Source organism: Capra hircus, chromosome 17 (genome assembly GCF_001704415.2).
Source record: "Capra hircus breed San Clemente chromosome 17, ASM170441v1, whole genome shotgun sequence".
Lineage (NCBI taxonomy): Eukaryota > Metazoa > Chordata > Mammalia > Artiodactyla > Bovidae > Capra > Capra hircus.
This window is the reverse complement of record NC_030824.1, coordinates 8,361,237-8,379,112: the sequence shown is the minus strand read 5'-3', so window position 1 is coordinate 8,379,112 and position 17,876 is coordinate 8,361,237. Positions and strand designations below refer to the sequence as shown.

At 46.0% G+C, this 17,876-nt stretch overlaps 2 protein-coding genes across 2 annotated transcripts; one reads left to right on the top strand and one right to left on the bottom strand.

The window, feature by feature from the left end:
* Window positions 1,579–10,184, top strand: GATC (glutamyl-tRNA amidotransferase subunit C). Its single transcript, XM_005691566.3, has 4 exons — window positions 1,579–2,268; window positions 2,378–2,550; window positions 7,786–7,889; window positions 9,090–10,184. Exons 1-4 carry the CDS (start codon window positions 2,053–2,055, stop codon window positions 9,140–9,142), a joined length of 546 nt encoding a protein of 181 aa, XP_005691623.2. The 5' UTR covers window positions 1,579–2,052; the 3' UTR covers window positions 9,143–10,184.
* SRSF9 (serine and arginine rich splicing factor 9) lies at window positions 10,409–16,812 on the bottom strand. The gene is made up of 4 exons (XM_018061129.1): window positions 16,483–16,812; window positions 13,947–14,107; window positions 12,293–12,465; window positions 10,409–10,902 (listed from the first exon to the last, which is right to left on the bottom strand). Exons 1-4 carry the CDS (start codon window positions 16,668–16,670, stop codon window positions 10,759–10,761), a joined length of 666 nt encoding a protein of 221 aa, XP_017916618.1. The 5' UTR covers window positions 16,671–16,812; the 3' UTR covers window positions 10,409–10,758.

Here is a 17,876-nt window from a genome sequence, read left to right as displayed (position 1 = left end):
TAATTCATTGACTTAAGTTCAAAGCTGGCAGCAGCAAATCTTGGTAATTTAGGATCTTCCTCCATAGCCACTCCAAGGATTTTAATTCCTGAACTACACGAAGTGCTCTGAAATGGTGTTCGCTGCAGCATTCATGTAGCTTTCACATCTTAGTATGAAATCTGACACCTCTTGTTTAGGTAGGAAACTGTTGAAAGCGGTCTTCCTCTTGGCTAACCCAGTCCATCAACAATCTTTAACAGTTAAATTACTATATAAAAATAAAACTGCTTCTAAGCATTGACTGAAACTGTTGTGCTGGGAACCCTTTCTAGAGTATTAGCTCCCTTAGAGAAATGAGATCTTAACCAGTTGCTTCCATGAAACCCCAGCAGAGTGTACGTAATGTCCTTCAAAGAATGGCTCGAGGTGAGGCAACCTTATCCTGACAAGCTTACTAGAGTTTTTATACAAGATATATTTAAAACTGATCCCAGACCAAGTACTGCAATGATAATCCCAAATAATCCCATTATTTAGAATACTGAGTTCCTGCTGTAATGCCAAAGCCAGAAATCTCAAAGAGTGATGGTTCATCATTTTTTACAAATGAGAGATATCAAGGAGGAAAGGAAATTCTTCCCTCCTAAATTCATCAAATCAATGCTATCTTCAGTTTTAATTGACACGATCCAGGGTCCTCAATTTCCTGATTTGAGGAGTCCACTTTCAAGATGACTGTCAAGGTCAAGAAGAGCTTTCAGGCTTTTCTTTGCCATGGCCCATGAACTCCAGTCCTTCAATAGGAATCTCCTTCTCCTTTATCGCTTTCTGATGGAAGAAAACATGATAAAGGGACTACATGAAGCCTGAAGTCAAAACTTTAGAAATACTTTGTAGAATATTTTGTACTTTAGGTACAAAAGTAAATCCAACTGTACCATAAGGACTACCAAACATGACAAACCCGAAGTATGATTATGAAGAAATTAAGTGTAAGACCAGAGAGAGAAGTTGGAGAGTTGTAACAAAATTCAGAAGTGCAATTTAAGCAGTATCACCACTCTGTTGTGATACTTGTTTAGTCACTAAATAGTGTCTGACTTTCGTGACCCAGTGTGACCCCTGCCAGGCTCCTCTGTCCACGTGATTTCCCAGGCAAGAGTACTGGAGTGGGTTGCCATTTCCTTCTCCAGGGGATCTTCCCAACCCAGGAATCGAACCAGCATCTCCTACACTGCAGGTGAATTCTTTACCACCGAGCCACCTGGGAAACTCCTATTGTGACAGACACAAGTTCAAATCGGTCCCAGGACTTACTGGCTACGTAACTTTGAGCAAGTCTCTCTTTCCAATGTCTACGGGACAAAGACAAGTCCACCTGGACTTACTGAGGATGTTTTTTAAGTTAACTAATTGGGAATGCCCTTGCCCAGGGCTGTTCTTACAATCAGATCTGTTTCACATTCACTGTGCTGGAATAAACATGTTCTAACTGGCCAAGAGAGAAAAAATCGGCCAGTGAAGGCATTGTGACAACATAAGAGGACCCTCCATGAGGTCTAACAGGCCAGAGACTTAACACCCCGTCTCTCAGTGGAAAAGTGCACCACAGCAAAATCCAAGGACACTTCATTCTAGTGAACTTCGACTACTCGTTTAACTATTTCTGGGCGTGAGTGTTCCACGCATAAAATACAAATAACTGGGCTCACTTTGCAAGTTCAGGTTCATCACCAAAGGAACCAAAGAATGTAATTGGGCTCCGCAGAAAGTAAGGTGCTGCAAAAAGATTTACCTTTGATATTCGGAGAGAGACCACGCATCCCGGGTGGTGAATGGTAAGGGAAAGAACTCCTGCCACTGGTCTCATCGAGGCTTTTCTTCCACCCTGCCCGTCCCAACCCCCTCGAGCCGGGGCCTAGGGCAGAGGCGAGAGGGTCCGGGTAGGAGCTCACCTGAACACACTGCTGGTAGCGCTTGAAGAGGTCGGTGCATGGGTCCCCGGAGCCATCCCCCTTGAGGAACTTCTCGGCAAACCAGCGATTGAAGCACTGGTCGTACTCGCGCTTCATGTCGGTGCAAGCCTCCCCTACGCTGTTCATGGCGTCGGCGTCCGCGGCGGTGGCGGCGCTCTCGGATGTCATCACTTTTGAGCGCGTCGCGCGCTTAGGAGAGGATGCGCTACGGCGGCCGAGAGGGAGCGAAATGTGGGCGCGGGCCGTGCACCTGGGTCTTCGGGCTGCGGCGCGCGGGCGCCGGGGCTTCACCTCCAAGGCGGATCCTCAGGTAGAGGTCGGGGAGTCCAGGCGGGTGTCGGAGCGGGGCGGAAGGCGGAGCAGGCCCCACCCGTAACCCACACCCTCCGCCTCATTCGCCCCCACCACCCCGCCCCCAGGGAAGTGGCCGGGTCACGGGCGAGCTGATCCAGCACCTGGAGCGGCTATCGCTGGTGGACTTCGGCAGCCAGGAGGCCGTGGCCCGGCTGGAGAAAGCCATCGCCTTCGCCGATCGGCTCCGCGCGGTGAACACCGACGGAGTGGAGCCCATGGAATCAGTCCTGGAGGACAGGTAAGCTCGCGGCCGCGCGGCCCTCAAAGGATTGCCCGCGGCGTCTTCGCTATCAGTAAAGGCTGGAGCTTAGTCTCTCATTCCACCGAGGGGAAAAGAACATTAGCGACACGCGAGAACTTGCCCACGGTCACCCTGCGAGTAAACGCTTTCGCTCGTTGCGTCGTTCGTTAAGGATCCTCTCCCTCCCTTTTAAAATCCTCGAGCCCTCCCAATGTAACAAGGAACAAAATCCAAACGTCTAAGCTTTCACCTTCTAGGCCCAACTTTCTAGAGCGCCCCCTACCTCATCACTCCAACCACTTGACTTCCTGCCTGTTTCTGCTACACGCCAGATTCGTGGCTTCTCTAAGTCTTTGCCCTTGCTTTTCTTTTTGTTGGACAGTTCATCTCTTTGGCCTCTCCTTTGTTGGCAAAGTAATGTCTCTGCTTTGAATATGCTGTCTAGGTTGGTCATAACTTTTCTTCCAAGGAGTAAGCGTCTTTTAATTTTATGGCTGCAGTCACCATCTGCAGTGATTTTGGAGCCCCCCAAAATAAAGTCTGACATTGTTTCCACTGTTTCCCCATCTATTTCCCGTGAACTGGATGGGACCAGATGTCATGATCTTATGTTGAGCTTTAAGCCAACTTTTTCACTCTCCTCTTTCACTTTCATCAAGAGGCTTTTTAGTTCCTCTTCACTTTCTGCCATAAGGGTGGTGTCATCTGCATATCTGAGGTTATTGATATTTCTTCTGGCAATCTTGATTCCAGCTTGTGCTTCTTCCAGCCCAGCGTTTCTCATGATGTACTCTGCATAGAAGTTAAATAAGCAAGGTGACAATATACAGCCTTGACGTACTCCTTTTCCTATTTGGAACCAGTCTGTTGTTCCATGTCCAGTTCTAACTGTTGCTTCCTGACCTGCATATAGGTTTCTCGAGAGGCAGGTCAGGTGGTCTGGTATTCCCATCTCTTTCAGAATTTTCCACAGTTTGTTGTGATCCACACAGTCAAAGGCTTTGGCATAGTCAATAAAGCAGAAATAGATGTTTTTCTGAGCAGAGACATTACTTTGCCAACAAAGGTCCATCTAGTCAAGGCTGTGGTTTTTCCAGTGGTCATGTATGGATGTGAGAGTTGGACTGTGAAGAAGGCTGAGCGCCGAAGAATTGATGCTTTTGAACTGTGGTGTTGGAGAAGACTCTTGAGAGTCCCTTGGACTGCAAGGAGATCCAATCAGTCCATTCTGAAGGAGATCAGCCCTGGGATTTCTTTGGAAGGAATGATCCTAAAGCTGAAACTCCAGTACTTTGGCCACCTCATGCGAAGAGTTGACTCATTGGAAAAGACTCTGATGCTGGCCGGGATTGGGGGCAGGAGGAAAAGGGGACAACAGAGGATGAGATGGCTGGATGGCATCACTGACTTGATGGACGTGAGTGAGTGAACTCCGGGAGTTGGTGATGGACAGGGAGGCCTGGTGAGCTGCAACTCATGGGGTCACAAAGAGTCGAACACGACTGAGTGACTGAACTGAACCACTCTAAATTCTCCCTCCACTCCCTCTAGTCACTATCTCCTTATCCTGTCGGGTTTTCTTCCACTGTTTTTCTTGATTATCTTATTTTTGTTGACTTGTACTATTTCTTGTAATTAGAAAGTGAGCTCACATCTGACTTGCTTACTCCTGAATTCCTGTCTCAAAAATTTTTTAGATATACACATTTTCTGACCTAGGGGTTCCCTGTCTGTGACATATATCTGTGACAGTGCATCAAGATATGTGCACGAGCATTCAGGGTATGCAAATCTGTTGATAGTACAGAACAACAGAAAAGAAACTGGGAGGGATTGGGGGCAGGAGGAGAAGGGGACGACAGAGGATGAGATGGCTGGATGGCATCACTGACTTGATGGATGTGAGTTTGAGTGAACTCCAGGAGTTGGTGATGGACAGGGAGGCCTGGCGTGCTGCACTTTATGGGGTCACAAAGAGTCGGACATGACTGAGTGACTGAACTGAACTGAAGCGTCCTTCATGGCTAAATTAATCTTCATACACTGAAATGGCAGTTAAAAATAATGAAATAACTATATATGTTGATATGGAAAGGTTTCCAGGGTATACTTATTAATAATAAAAAAGGCAAAGTTCAGAATATGGTGTGTGGTTTCATTGATACTTTATGTGTAATCTATTTTATATACTCTGGTGCATGCATTAAGTTGTTTGGTTCCCTGAAAGGGCATGCAAGAAACTGTTAACCATGGTTAGTGTTAGAGAAGGTGGAAATGCAAAGGGAAATTTTACCTTTGACTGCCTAAGGGGGCAGAGTAATAATCCAAGTAGTGAAGTAGTGTAATGCACCCCGGAGGGCTGGGTCTTTGACAAAGCAGCTGGTGTGTACTGTACTTAAGAGTGTGCAGCCCCTAACCACCTCTACCAGTTATTGTCAAATCTTAATACATTTTTAAAGAAAACACTCTTTTTTGCAAAGCAGACTTGTTTGCCATTTAGGAGTGCAGCTTCTTGGGAAGGATAGGTATGCAACTTACAAAGGTAAGGGCAATCTACAACCCTGTCCTAGCCTTTTCCTGATGGAATTTTTAAAAATAAATTCCTGGTAGAAGTGGGCAAAAGCTGCCATTAGTCAGTGCCAGTCAAGAGAGCCACACTTATCTGTAACTGTAACCTTCGTGTTGAGTGCTTGCTAGCCTCAGGACTTCCCCGGGGTTCCAGTGGTTAAGACGCTTCACTTCTACTGCCGGGGGTCATGGGTTCGATCCCTGGTCCAGAACTAAGATCCCGCAAGGAGTGTGGGGTGGCCATAAAAGAAATAGTCGTCCCATAGAAACTGTTCTTTTTCATCTCAGAGCCAGAGACTGACTCACATGGCATTTCTGATTGCAGTCAAATAACTCAATACTTAAGATGTCCCTCAGGGCTTTATTTGCCCCATCAATTAGCTCTCATTTCAATCTGCATGAAACTAAATTAAAAGGCTCGTAGATGGAGGTAGACTGGTGGCCAGAGAAACAGCTCCTCGCAGCTGATAGCTGGGAAGAGGCAGAAAGAAGCTAAAACAACAGCACAACTGTCCCATTGGTCAGCCCCAGGGCCAGCTGAGGCCCTTCTTCCATCATGCTGCCATAGTGCTTTCCGTGAAATTAAATGCATTGCCCACAGTTATTGGCTTAAGTGCCTTGTTCATGAGCTTTAGAGGGCAGATTTTTTTTTTTTAGAGATTTCTAATTCACAGTTGAAACTGTCCTCAACCAGGGCTTTTCATCTGATTGAGAACACAGCAAGATCAATGGACTCTTTTTCAGTTCTTCCAAGGATGGTACATAACTAACAACTAGACCAGATGCATAGAAGTTGTCCTACATTTCTGGACTAAACTCTCTTGTAGAATCCTGACTGAGAAAGATGAGGTGAGGTAGACCTTCATAATTGACAGGCATCTGAAGAGCTCATCTGGTCCTCTGTCGTGTTTTATGCATGATTCCAGGGTCAAGAAAAGTTAAGCAACTTGCCAAATGAGGGGCCTGCTTGGTGTGCCCTCACAGAGACTCTGGGTTCAGTAGCCTATGATTAAGAAAATAGGGAGGTGTGGAATACAAACAACTTCATCTTAAACAGTACTTGGATAGAAATGTGTGATAGTTAAAGAGGTGAATTTCCTCCTTCAGGAAACCTTACTAGGAAACCCAATTACCAAATGAGTGGACCTGGGAAATTTTTTATATTGGTTGCACTGGGTGTTCATTGGTGTGTGAGCCTCGCTTGTTGAGAAGCACGGGTTCTAGAGCATGTGGGTTTAGTTGCCCCCTGGCTCGGACCATTTTAAACATCATCCCAGCAATTCTCTGAACCTTTTTAGAAATAAGGTAACTGATACATGGAAAGGATAAGTAACTTGCATACAGGCCATGTGGAGCTCTGGGGTTTGAATTCTGCAGTGATTCAGGGGCCCCAGCTCTTAAACATTTTGTCATATTGCCCAACAGAAATATAAACTCCAGAAAGTCCAATGGTCACCTTTACAGATGATTTTTACTGTTGTTCTCCAAGTTTCCTTAAATGAGTATGAGTGTATATTCCTTATATGGTTTAAAAAGAAAAAAATCTAGTGCAACCTTCACTTTTTTGGCAAGAAACTTAAAGTCTAGGCAGATCATACTTGTCCAAGGTCACACAGTTAAAACAGTGCCAGTCCTAGAATAGAGTTCAGCTTTGAACTCTTTGTACCATTAATAAGTGTTTATCGTGTCTCATTCGGGGCTGGGTGCCCCAAAGAAACAGAACCAATCCTTTCCTTAAAGAAACTTATTACACCTTGGCCTTTCTGTACAGCCTCTACAGATGTTCATGTCCCATCCTTGCCCTACTGCGTGTGTCTGGTTCAAAGCAGAAAGCTTGGCTGCTATCCTGTTAGTGACTGAGTATACTGCTTACTTTTCAGCCCAAGTATCTGGAAGCCATCTCAAACCTCTTGTCATGCACTTTCAAACCTTAAAACAGTAGTAAAGCCCCACAGATGTGTTCAACTGTTTGGTTTCACTCGTCTCCCATCTGGATAGTTTAATGAAGCCACTAAGCCCCAACAACAGTACAAGATTCTTGGGCTATGTTTGTGGTACATCTTGCAAGGGAAGGTACTTTTATATCCAAAGATGGCTGTGATGAAGAAAGCACTCATCTTAGGGGCACCAGAAGCAGGCTCGGATCCCAATCCTGTCCCTTAGCAGCTTAAGTCACTTATAACCACTGTTGAGAAAGTTTCTGTACCTTACTCATTTCCCATCCCCATCGTCCCCCACCCCCGAAATCCAGCTCTTTCTTGATCATGGTTAAGGGGTAACATCACCTGTTCTGAGGACCGCAGGCTGGGTGGGGTCCCCTTATCAATTTCCTTGGCAAGCATCGCTTACCTCTTGTTAGACTTAATACACTGTATTGTAATTGCCTTTTTACTATCTCCACCAAAAGCACCTTACCCATAGTAATCATCAAAAATATTTATTAAAACTTGTCAATACTGAGGAATAATTATTAATACCACTTATCTCACAGGGTTGTTGGGGAAATCAATAAATGGTAGGCTGTTATTTGGTTTTCCATCTTTGAGTAGTGACTCTGACTCGAGAATATGCTGCTGTCTTCTTCTCCTCCCACCCTTGACCCTTTCAACCCATGCCCGTGAAGCCACATTCTGAGAAGCTAACCTTAAGCTTCTGGTTTTGTAGATGTCTGTACCTGAGATCTGACAATGTGGTAGAAGGCAACTGTGCTGAAGAACTACTACAAAACTCCCACCGAGTTGTGGAAGAGTATTTTGTGGCTCCGCCAGGTATGTGCCACCCAAAGTGGCTTAACAGACTGTGCCACAGTAAATGTGAGAATGCTGTAGGAACTGTGAGGCCCAGATCTGCTCTGTGAAAGCACTCTGACCAAGTATAAAGTGGCAATGGTGATTGTCCAAGGGTTCAGACTTCTAGTTATAAGTTAAGTCCTGGGGATGTGTGATGTACAGCATGGTGACTAGTTAACACTGTATTGTATATTTGAAAGTTGCTGAAGAGTAGATCTTAAAAAAGTTCTCACCACAAGAGAGGAAACCGTAATTAAGTGAGACAATGGATATTAACTAATCCTGTTATGGGAATCAATCTGTGGTATATACATATATCAAATCATTGTGTTGCACATCTTAAACTTATACAACTGTATGTCAGTTATCTCGATAAAACTGGGAATAACAAAAACACAGTATGTATAGGTGGCAAGGTGGCAGTAGATTCTGGAAGTCACATTAACCTCTAGGGGTCAGTTGGTAACAGGAATGAGGAAAACAAAAACAGGACTGGGGTGGGGAGGGCTGTGCCTAGTGGCAGATCTGGAGCTCTACCTTAAAGGGACAGCTGGCATGTGCTACTTCTCTTGTTCAGGGCCAGGCAGGGATGGGAGCCCAGAGAACCTGGACATCTGGCCTTCTGTGTGCTGGTTCCCAAAATTTAATTGTTAATCAAAGACTTTCAAAAAGTAAAATACTGTGAAAGTAAAAAACATACCTGCAAGCCAGATGCATCCTGTGAGTCATCAGTTTACAACCCCTAGTGTGGAAATTTGCATCTTTAAACCTCACTGTAACTATTTTAAAACTCTGGGCCAATAATAACACCCAGAACTTTGGGTGTTAATCTCTGATAGTTGTTACTGTTTAAGCAGACATAGCCATTGATCACATACGCTGTTTGTCACACAAGACTTTGTGTCAGGTTTTGCTTCTTGGGAAAAATTGAGTTCACATAGTCTCTCCTTCCTCTCCCATATACATACAAATGTCTAATTAACCTGTCTCTGCTACTTATTGACAAGTGTGCATTAATTAGGCTTCACTTATAACTGTGGTTCTTTCAGATACTCAGAAAAACAGGGTAATAGCTATACCTCCTTCCATTGCTTATTTTTCATGACAAATCAGTTAGCTCAGTGTAGAGCCAGCTGGGAAGCAGGCTTAACATTCCTTTTTGTTTTTCTTTTCAAACAGGTAATATCTCTTGGTCAAAGCTGGATGAAAAACAGCCCTTCTCACACCACTGAGTAGCTATTTTGGGAAGGGGCATTCTATGAACACATGGAAGTGCAGAAACTATTTTGCAACAAGTATTTTGTTATTATGAACACTAATGTACCACTTCCTTCAGTCATCTGAAAAAAGTGATGGCTAGGTATCTTTTACTAATTCTTCTGAAGATAGAACTGGGAAAGATCTAGCCAAAATAAAGCAGAGTCCCTGACACCAACAGGAAGTGGAAGGTATGGCTGATTTCCAAGGAAATGGATCAAGTATATTCATAGATACTCATAGACCATTCAGTGTGGAAGACTTTATCCCTCCCTAAAAGACTGTCTACCAAACTGCACTTAAGTGAATCTATTTATGTAATTGTTACAGACCTTGCATCCGATCACTTCATGACCACCCTTTTAGTTGCTGTTTCCGTCAACCTGAGCAGCCTTTTATCTTTACTAAACATACTTAAATTTGTTCTTGGGTACCCACTGTGTTTCAAGCAGAGTGCTGACTTTCTGCTATGGTTGAAGGTGCCCCGGGTAGGCAGTTTGGGGAGGTGATGGGTTGTTTATGACCTTCACAGTTGTCATTTCATGTGTGCGTAATTTCACCCCAAACTCATTGAGTTGTATAGCTCAGTGTAAAAAGTACAGCTTTTATGGGTTGACTATGTTTCAATGAAGTGGTTTAAAAAAAAAGCCTGTGACAATGTAGCCCCCTTACCCCCACTCCCTGCCCCATGATTACTGAACTAAGCAGAATCCAAGACAGTGGGAGGTTTTGGTTTTGGGATCCAAGACAGTGGGAGGTTTTGGTTTTGGGGTTTGTCTTTTTTTATAGCTCAGATACCAAGGACAAATATGAGATAAATTTAGGAGGGAAAGTGACAGAACCAAAAGTTAAATATTTGAGTTTTTTTCCCTGACCAACTTGCTCAAGTTGGTTTTGGTTAAGAATTTCCCAATGATCTTTACGCTGGCACCCACTTTTAAAAACCTGTTTTTAGCCTTCTCATTCCCTTCCCCTATCTGCAATGCTCCTCTTTTCATTAAAGCAGCTTAGTTTACATGGCTGGCTTTGAATTATAAGAAAACCCTGAAACTTCCCTTGGATGTGATGTTCTCAGACCATCGTCAGAGCAACTAACTTTATCCCCAAATAAGTAATCCACTCCTGCTCCTTACCAATTGGGCCCAAGTTGCCACTGCAACTCAATGTTTTGTTTTGTTTTTAAACATATCAGTGTGCCTGTTGGTGAAATCTATGAACACAATCAAAGACAACTACACCTGTCAGTTATTAAACGTTTAAAATATATTTCTAAACAGAATGGGCCGACTCGGTCACAGTAACTGCTGATCTCCATAGAAGAGCAACCCACAAGGATACAGCACTGATTTTTTTCCCATCATCGGGGTGAAAAATATACAACTCGTTTCTGAACCAAAACCACAATTTCTGCAGTTAAAAATGTTTCACTGCTAATATGGCCCTGGTAGAAATTATGTAGTTTTATTTCCTTAAAAAAAAAAAAATTAAAAAAATCTCCTAAGACACTAAATCATCAATCTGGAATGTAGATTCTGAGCACAAAGCAGCTCAGTTCACCTAAAAAATAAAGAAAAAATTCCCACCACCTGTCTCAGTAGGGTCTGAAAGGAGAGAAGTAGTGTGGGGAACCCCTGCTTTGGTATGGAGAGTCACGGCCCCTCGACCCAGACCGAGACCGTGAATAGCCATAGCTGGTGCTTCTCTCTGGATAAACTCGGATGTAGGATGTTTCACCCTGAAAATCAAACAAAAAAGTCAAGGAAAAAATAAGACCTAGAAGAAAAAAGCACACCAACACTTAATATGGCCGCCTAACAATAATGTGTTGAGCACCGTTTGGCACAACAGTGCCACAGGTAGGTATTCTTGCTCAAGGTAACACAAATAAATGGCAACTCGATTATGTGATAAATAATTCAAATACCGGCTACTACTCTTAACAAACCTAAATTACTACCACTGACCCCCACAATCTAAGAACTGGAAAGGCTCTCAGAGGTCAGATATATGGTTCAATCCCCTGCCACCTTTTCTGGTGGGTACCTACGGAAGAAGCTGACCAGTATTTAGCACCTCCCAGGTATCAGGACCTGGGCAAGATGCTTCATAATTTAGCTTCCTGACAAGTCTTATAAGGTAATGCTATTATTGCATATACAGGAACCAGGGTTCAAAGTTGCTCAGCTAAGATTTTAATAAGCAGCAGAGGAGTTGTGTCCAGGCAGGCTTTTCACCCTCAGCTAGCATTCTCAGATTTAAAGATGCTAAGATGAAAGAAGCCAGATGCTTATTCCCCTCAGTGAACTCAATAATTTGATTTACCCTAACCAAGGCCCCGCTCTGTGTAACTGAGGACCAGGTGCTGTTTTGTTTCTGCTCCAAATTCAAGTCCTAGAGGATAGTCTGAGTAACAGCACTGCTAAGGCGTGCAGCCTCCGAGACATAGTTAGCAAAGTGAATCCTTAGAGAAAGAAATGGGCCTTGAAATTGATGTTTTCAGACATCCCTAAACCCCATAGCAAGCCAGGACAGTGTAACCAGGACAAAAACGTCCAATGGGTGGTCTGGTCTCCGTGGTATCAAAGGAATAGCTACCATGAGAATCAGACTTAAGTCCAAAACAGCAGCCACCTACTTGAAGGGAAGAACATGGAAAGCTAAGTCCCCAGGGTGAGATGATGAACAAGAAAACCTGAGCCAAGGGCTCAGGTTTCAAAGAGGCTTCTGCACCACTTTGGGAAAGGCAAAGTGAAGTGACAGCCAGCCCCAACAGCAGTACCTAAGAGGGTAAGGTGACATGGTTGGCTTGCAGAGCCCAGACCAGAGCCAGAGGAGGGAGAGCCATAATATTAGGTTCATGGAGGGACACTGTGGTTTAAGTCAGTCACATGACAGACTGGGTATTCTCTCTGGGTTAAAAATATTATGGCTGCAGACTTCTCTCTGCTATGACCCTGCATTGCTGGGGCATAAGGAATTCCTTGGCTTTGTCCACTTAAGATAGATCTTAAATAGTATTATAAGGTCACTGAATGGCAAACACATGGCCTGTTGCTACTTCTGCTAGGTCAGCTTCAGGTGGAATGGTCTGGCAATGAGCTCCTCAACAGCAGGTGGGGACTCACCTCATGAGAGCGGAATTTGGTTTCATCCAGTTTACGCAGGGCATATTCCATGTCTTCTTTTCTGAGATACTCAACCATCCCCATTCCATCTTTCTGCACATCTGCGTAACAGACGTCCCCAGCTTCTCGCATGTGATCTTTCAGGTCCTGCCAGCTGCCTGATGGAGGAAGTCCTAGGCGCACAGAACACAAGAGAAGAGGCCACATCCTTCATCCATGTTAAGAGCCCCAAGACCCAGGGTCCTTTCCCCATCAGTCACTACTTTTAAATCCTGATGGTCCCCAAATCACAGATTTTGACAAGGGACACAAAACCAAAGAACACTAAAGTATGGGTGATAAACCACCATAAGCAGCTGGTCCTAGGCGACTCTCCCAGAGACTAAGCCTTTCTTGACATAGCAAGAAGTCCATCCCATTACAGATTTAGCATCTCTAAGAATTCAAAGCATCTCTTTCTCTGTCCTTCACAATTAATAACAAAATCCCAAGACTTTGAGTTCTAAATTTTTCCATTATGAAATTTTATCGGTACCAATTATTTCTTGTCTGACGCAGGACATGGGAATTTTGAAACCATCTAGTAAAATAACTAAGGTGTAGATGAAGTAACACAAGAAAAACCTAAAGTTTGTTTTCTTGTAGGTGGGAATGACTGACAAACTAGACAAAATACCTCTTAAAAGATCACCAACACTCTTCAATACAGTAGGGGAAAAGGTAAGACTCAGACGCTAAAACTAGTCGGGAGTCATACAACCCTACCTGATGTCATGAAAGGGAAATGTGCTCCTGCTCTCAAAGGCTGTGTTTACCGCTCACAGCTCAGGACTGCAGCCATTTCCTAATAGTTTTCTAAGCAGGATTTCAGAGCAGCATGGAGAGAAAAAAAGATATGTATGACATCCTGAAGGAGGGAATAGAGTTCCGGGGTTAAACACTTACAAAGGGACACAGGCAGATACTGACAGTATCCCTCTTCAGCACCACGGGAGTCTGCTGCAACTGTGTGACATTCGCATCTAAGGTGCCAGGTTCCTCAAGATACCTCACTCTGCCAGGGGCCTAAAACACCCCTACAACATGCAGAAGGCCCCAGTTTTCTACCAGTGTGTTAATATTTCCAAAAAAATACATAAATCTCTGAGCTTAGCATCTCATCACTTGTCAACACTAGACATTTTGTTCTGTCCTTCGCAATACAATCCCTAAGACTACAAGTTGTTTGGTTTCTTTTTTACGTAATTCCAAAACCATCACAAAATCTGGCCTATTTTAGGATCCAAGGCTAGGTATAATTTGTTCAAATCTGGCTTCCAGAATGTCTTTCTAGCAAGTCAGATGCCAAGGTACATTTCCAGAAGAAAATGTCTTTAGAATCCTGGCTGAAGAGGTTTGGGCATCATCTCTTTCAACGCTAGAAAAGTCCTTTTTTACAAGAAGCAAGTTTCTGTTCCGTCAAGGCTGCACGATCAGTGCAATTTCATTGGCAAGGTACCTGCCTCACTGGCAAGGCTTCAGACTGTCACTGTGCATGAGAAGACAACCCCACACATCCTAAGCACTGAGAAACAATAGCTAATATTTCTGAGAGGCCAGACTCTGTGCTAAGTATTTCACATGCATCATCTCATTGAGTTTGAAAGGAACATACCTGAAACAAGAACTCGGAAATCAGATCTTCTCGTAGGAGGCCCACTCCTCCCACCGCGGGGCCACCCACCCCGACCTCCGTAAGTCCTGGGGAACTCCACACGAAGCCGACACTGGCCATAATCGTAACCGTTCCTTCCATATATTGCATCCTCAGCATCTCTGCAGAGAAAAGTCTGGAGTTAGTGTTGCTCAGGAGGACCGACTAATTTCCCTGTGAGGGGCATGAGTAACAAGTATGAAAAAAAAAAAACCTGAAGTGAGAAAAAAGCAAAAGAACAAAACCCAGGAATTTGATGTACTACTGCTTTGAAGACCTTTCATGACACTGGAATTAAACTTTGCAGCTGTCACACACAGGGTTTTCTAGGTATGAAATGATAATGAAGAAACAGGTAAGAGAATTCAGAAAAAATAAACTGTTGGCAGATGACTGATTTTGCGATAGAACAGTGTTTCTTTGACCTTGGGGAGCTGTTTCTCAAAATGCACACCACACACTAGTCCTTTAATATTCTTCCTCAAGGCCTAGTACATCCAGGTCTACAGAAGGAAAAACTCATTTAAAAATAGGGAAGGCTCAAATGACAAATGAATATTGGTGTTTAAGACATACAGAATTCCCTCAAGTGCAACTTTTCAGCATAGCTTCGAGGACTAAGTTGTCAAAACCACTCTCTGGGTACAGTTTTGCCAAAAGAGATAAATATTCAATAGAGTAATACTTTAAAAGTCTTTCTTAGGGTTCTAGGGGAGTAAGGAACACCAAGATGGCTCTCCAGGATTTGACAGGAAAGAGAATGCCCTGAGGCTGGGGGGACAAACAGCTGAAGAAATACTAATGAAAGAATCATTCAGATGTCAGAGGCACATAATCGCTTATGAAGATTCTAGTCCCAGGATCAAAAGCAAGGAGGACCACATCCAGCTCAACCCTGGCTATATGCAGAATACAGTGGGAGAGAGGCAGTACTGCTAGGGTTTAAGGTTGTGAATGAAAACTGACCTCAGTTCAAATCATTCTGCTACTTACTAGTCGTTGCCTCTGGGTAAGTATGCGATCAGGACTTTACATCTAAGTGTAAAATGCCAGTTTTGAAAGGATTAAATAACTATGTGTGCAGAGCTTTGCTTGAAACTTGGCACTAGTATATCAAAAAGATAGCTTTTCATTATGAAAGGAAGGAGGAGAAAAAGGCAAAGTAGCACATCACACAGTAAGTTTGTGTTCCAAGGAACAGGGGATTCAAATCCTACCTTCCCTGGTAGCCCTCCCTTTTATCAACTCTAACCTCAGTTTACTCAGGATGTCAAGTATGTCAAAAGTAACGGAGCCTACCTTGTAGGCTGTTGAAAATGCTTAGTAATATATAGTACAGTACATGACAAATAGCAACTGTTAAAAAAAAAACCAAAAACACCAGTACTGTTAATAATTCTTTTCCAGTTTAGGTGTGGAAATGCCTAGTTCCATTTTTGAGGCAAATGGCAAAGATACTAGCAACGATTTCCGTCAGAATCTTCAGCCATCGAAGCCTCAGGGTGCGTCCTGCCTCCCCATCCTCAGACGCTCCCCTTGCTTCGCATCACCCGCCCCCATCCCCCAAGATGGGCAAGACATCCCACCGGCAGTCCTCGTAGCGAAGCCCGCAGGGAGCAGACTAGGCAAAGCGCTCCCCGAGCCAATGCTGGAAACCAGAGAGCAAGCTCCGATTCACCCCAAGCATAGTAGCCAGCACAGTGCGGTGGCTTCTAAGAACCAACAATCGCAGTTTTGAAAGTTCCCAGGCCTTTTCTGGGAGACAAGGGCCGACACGCTGCAAAATCACAAAGACTCCTTCGAGCTCGTTTCGGATTGAGCGCGTCCAAACCCTCGGGAGACCTTTATCATCTAGCGGTGCCTCCTCTTATTAGGGAAGGAAGAGTGAAATCCGAGACCCCATCAGACTATTTTAAAAGTTTCCCCAAATCCCTGATGCTTTTATCAGAGCGAGGCTCTGGCCCCTGCGGGGCGGGGCCCGCGTGGATGGAAATCTGGTCCATCCAAGAGCCAGCCCGCTTTCGGCCCTGCAAAGGCATCCATATCGCCCCGCACTATGCGCCCCCACAACGGCGAGTTCCAGCGGAGGGGAGGGGTGAGGGTAGAGAGGACAACCAGTGTCCTCACTCCTCACCGAGTCCTTTCCGGGCCGCCTCAGGGGCCAAGCTTCCCAAGTTCTGGGCCACTTCCCCCGAAGGGTGCCTGGGTACCAGCCCCCGAGGCTGATCTGGGCGGGCTTGAGCCGTCCTCAGACCCGGCTTTTGTGTTTTCAAGTCAAAAAAATAATAATAGAGGAAGTGACGGAGCAAAGGACTGCCTGGAGCCCCGCGGTGAGAGGAGGCCTCAGCCTCCACCCGGGGGCGCCCTGAGGGGGTCTGCGGCGGGAGGGGGAGGGGAGGCCCTGGAAGCGAAGGGAGAGAAAGGGAAGGCGGGGGCCCGTGGCCTCAGGCTGACTGACGGGCGGGCGGGTGGTGGGTGGGCAGCGCGGGGCCCTCACCGGGGGTCCTCGAAGCGCACGAAGGCGAAGGGCACGAGGCCGTGCCGATTCTTGAGCTCGATCTCGCTGATGCGGCCGTACTTGTAGAACAGGTCCTCCAGATCCTTCTCGCGCACGTCGCTCGGAAGGTTCCCCACGTAGATGCGCCCGTCGCCCTCGCCGCCGCGCTCGTCCGCCCAGCCCGACATCCGCACCGCCCGACGCCGCGGGCCCGCCGCAGCCCACGTCGCCGCCGCCGCCGCCTCAGCCGGTGATCCCCCCACAGCGTCCCCGCGGGCTCGGAGGCGCTCAGCCGCACAGCATTGTGGGAACGAGAGCGGAAGCGGAGGGGTCGGGAGGAGGCAAAAAGGAATCCTCTTAAAGGGGACGCGGCTGCGACGACTGCGGGTGCGCGTGCGCCCCCTGTAGGCGCCCAGGGAACCCGGGGAGCGACGACGGAGGGAGGTTCTAGAGTCCGGCGATTTGGAGTCAATTCCTGAGGGCAGGTCGCACTCCCCAGCTGTGTCGACTTGGGCTAGTGACTCAGGCTCCCTGGGCCTCGATTTTCTCCCTCTGTAGCGCTGCCTATCTCACAGGCTTTTGTGAGCATTTGCTGAGGTGGACACGGGTGTAGCGCTCGGGGTGGGTCCCCGGGCCGTCACTCCGTGTGCTGGGCGCCGGAGGGAAGGAGTCGGCTAGGGCCTCAGGCTGATCCCACAGCGACCTGGAGGAGCCTCCGACCGCTAGATTGAGCGGGGCCGTCGCGGCCCTCTGCCTCAGGTCTGTAGTCCCCTGGCCTCCGTCCCTGTTTTACAATCGCTTAGAACTAAGAGTGTAAGGTGGACTAAAATGAGTACAAGGAGGCCTGAGCTGGCCTCCGTAGCTTGGACGTGAAGTTTATCGGAGACCAAGAGGGAGTAAAAAGATCAGAACTGGGAATTCCCTGTCGCGCGCTTCCACTGCAGGGTCACGGGTTCAATCCCTGGACTGGTAACTAAGATCCTGCCAGCCGCGCGGTGCGGCCAAAAAAAGGGGGAATGGGGAATCATAACTATAGCGACTGTCATTATAGGGTGCGACTTGTGCTTTTAATACTCACAATTTGGAGGGATTACAATATTTAAAGCGAAGTTGCTCAGTCGTGTCCGACTCTTTGCGATCCCGTGGACTGTAGCCTACCAGGCTCCTCTGTCTACAGAATTCTCCAGGCAAGAATACTGGAGTGGGTTGCCATTTCCTTCTCCATACAATATTTTTAAAGGGGCGAAAACGGAGGTATAGTGGGTCCGGATTAAAACCCGAGCCATACTTCCAGCCTACGCGCCTAGTCCTTCAAGAGTTGGGGAACTCAGATTCTCATCTTGGAACGTTTCCACACTTATGTTCCGTAGTGCAGAGCATTGAACCTGGGGACG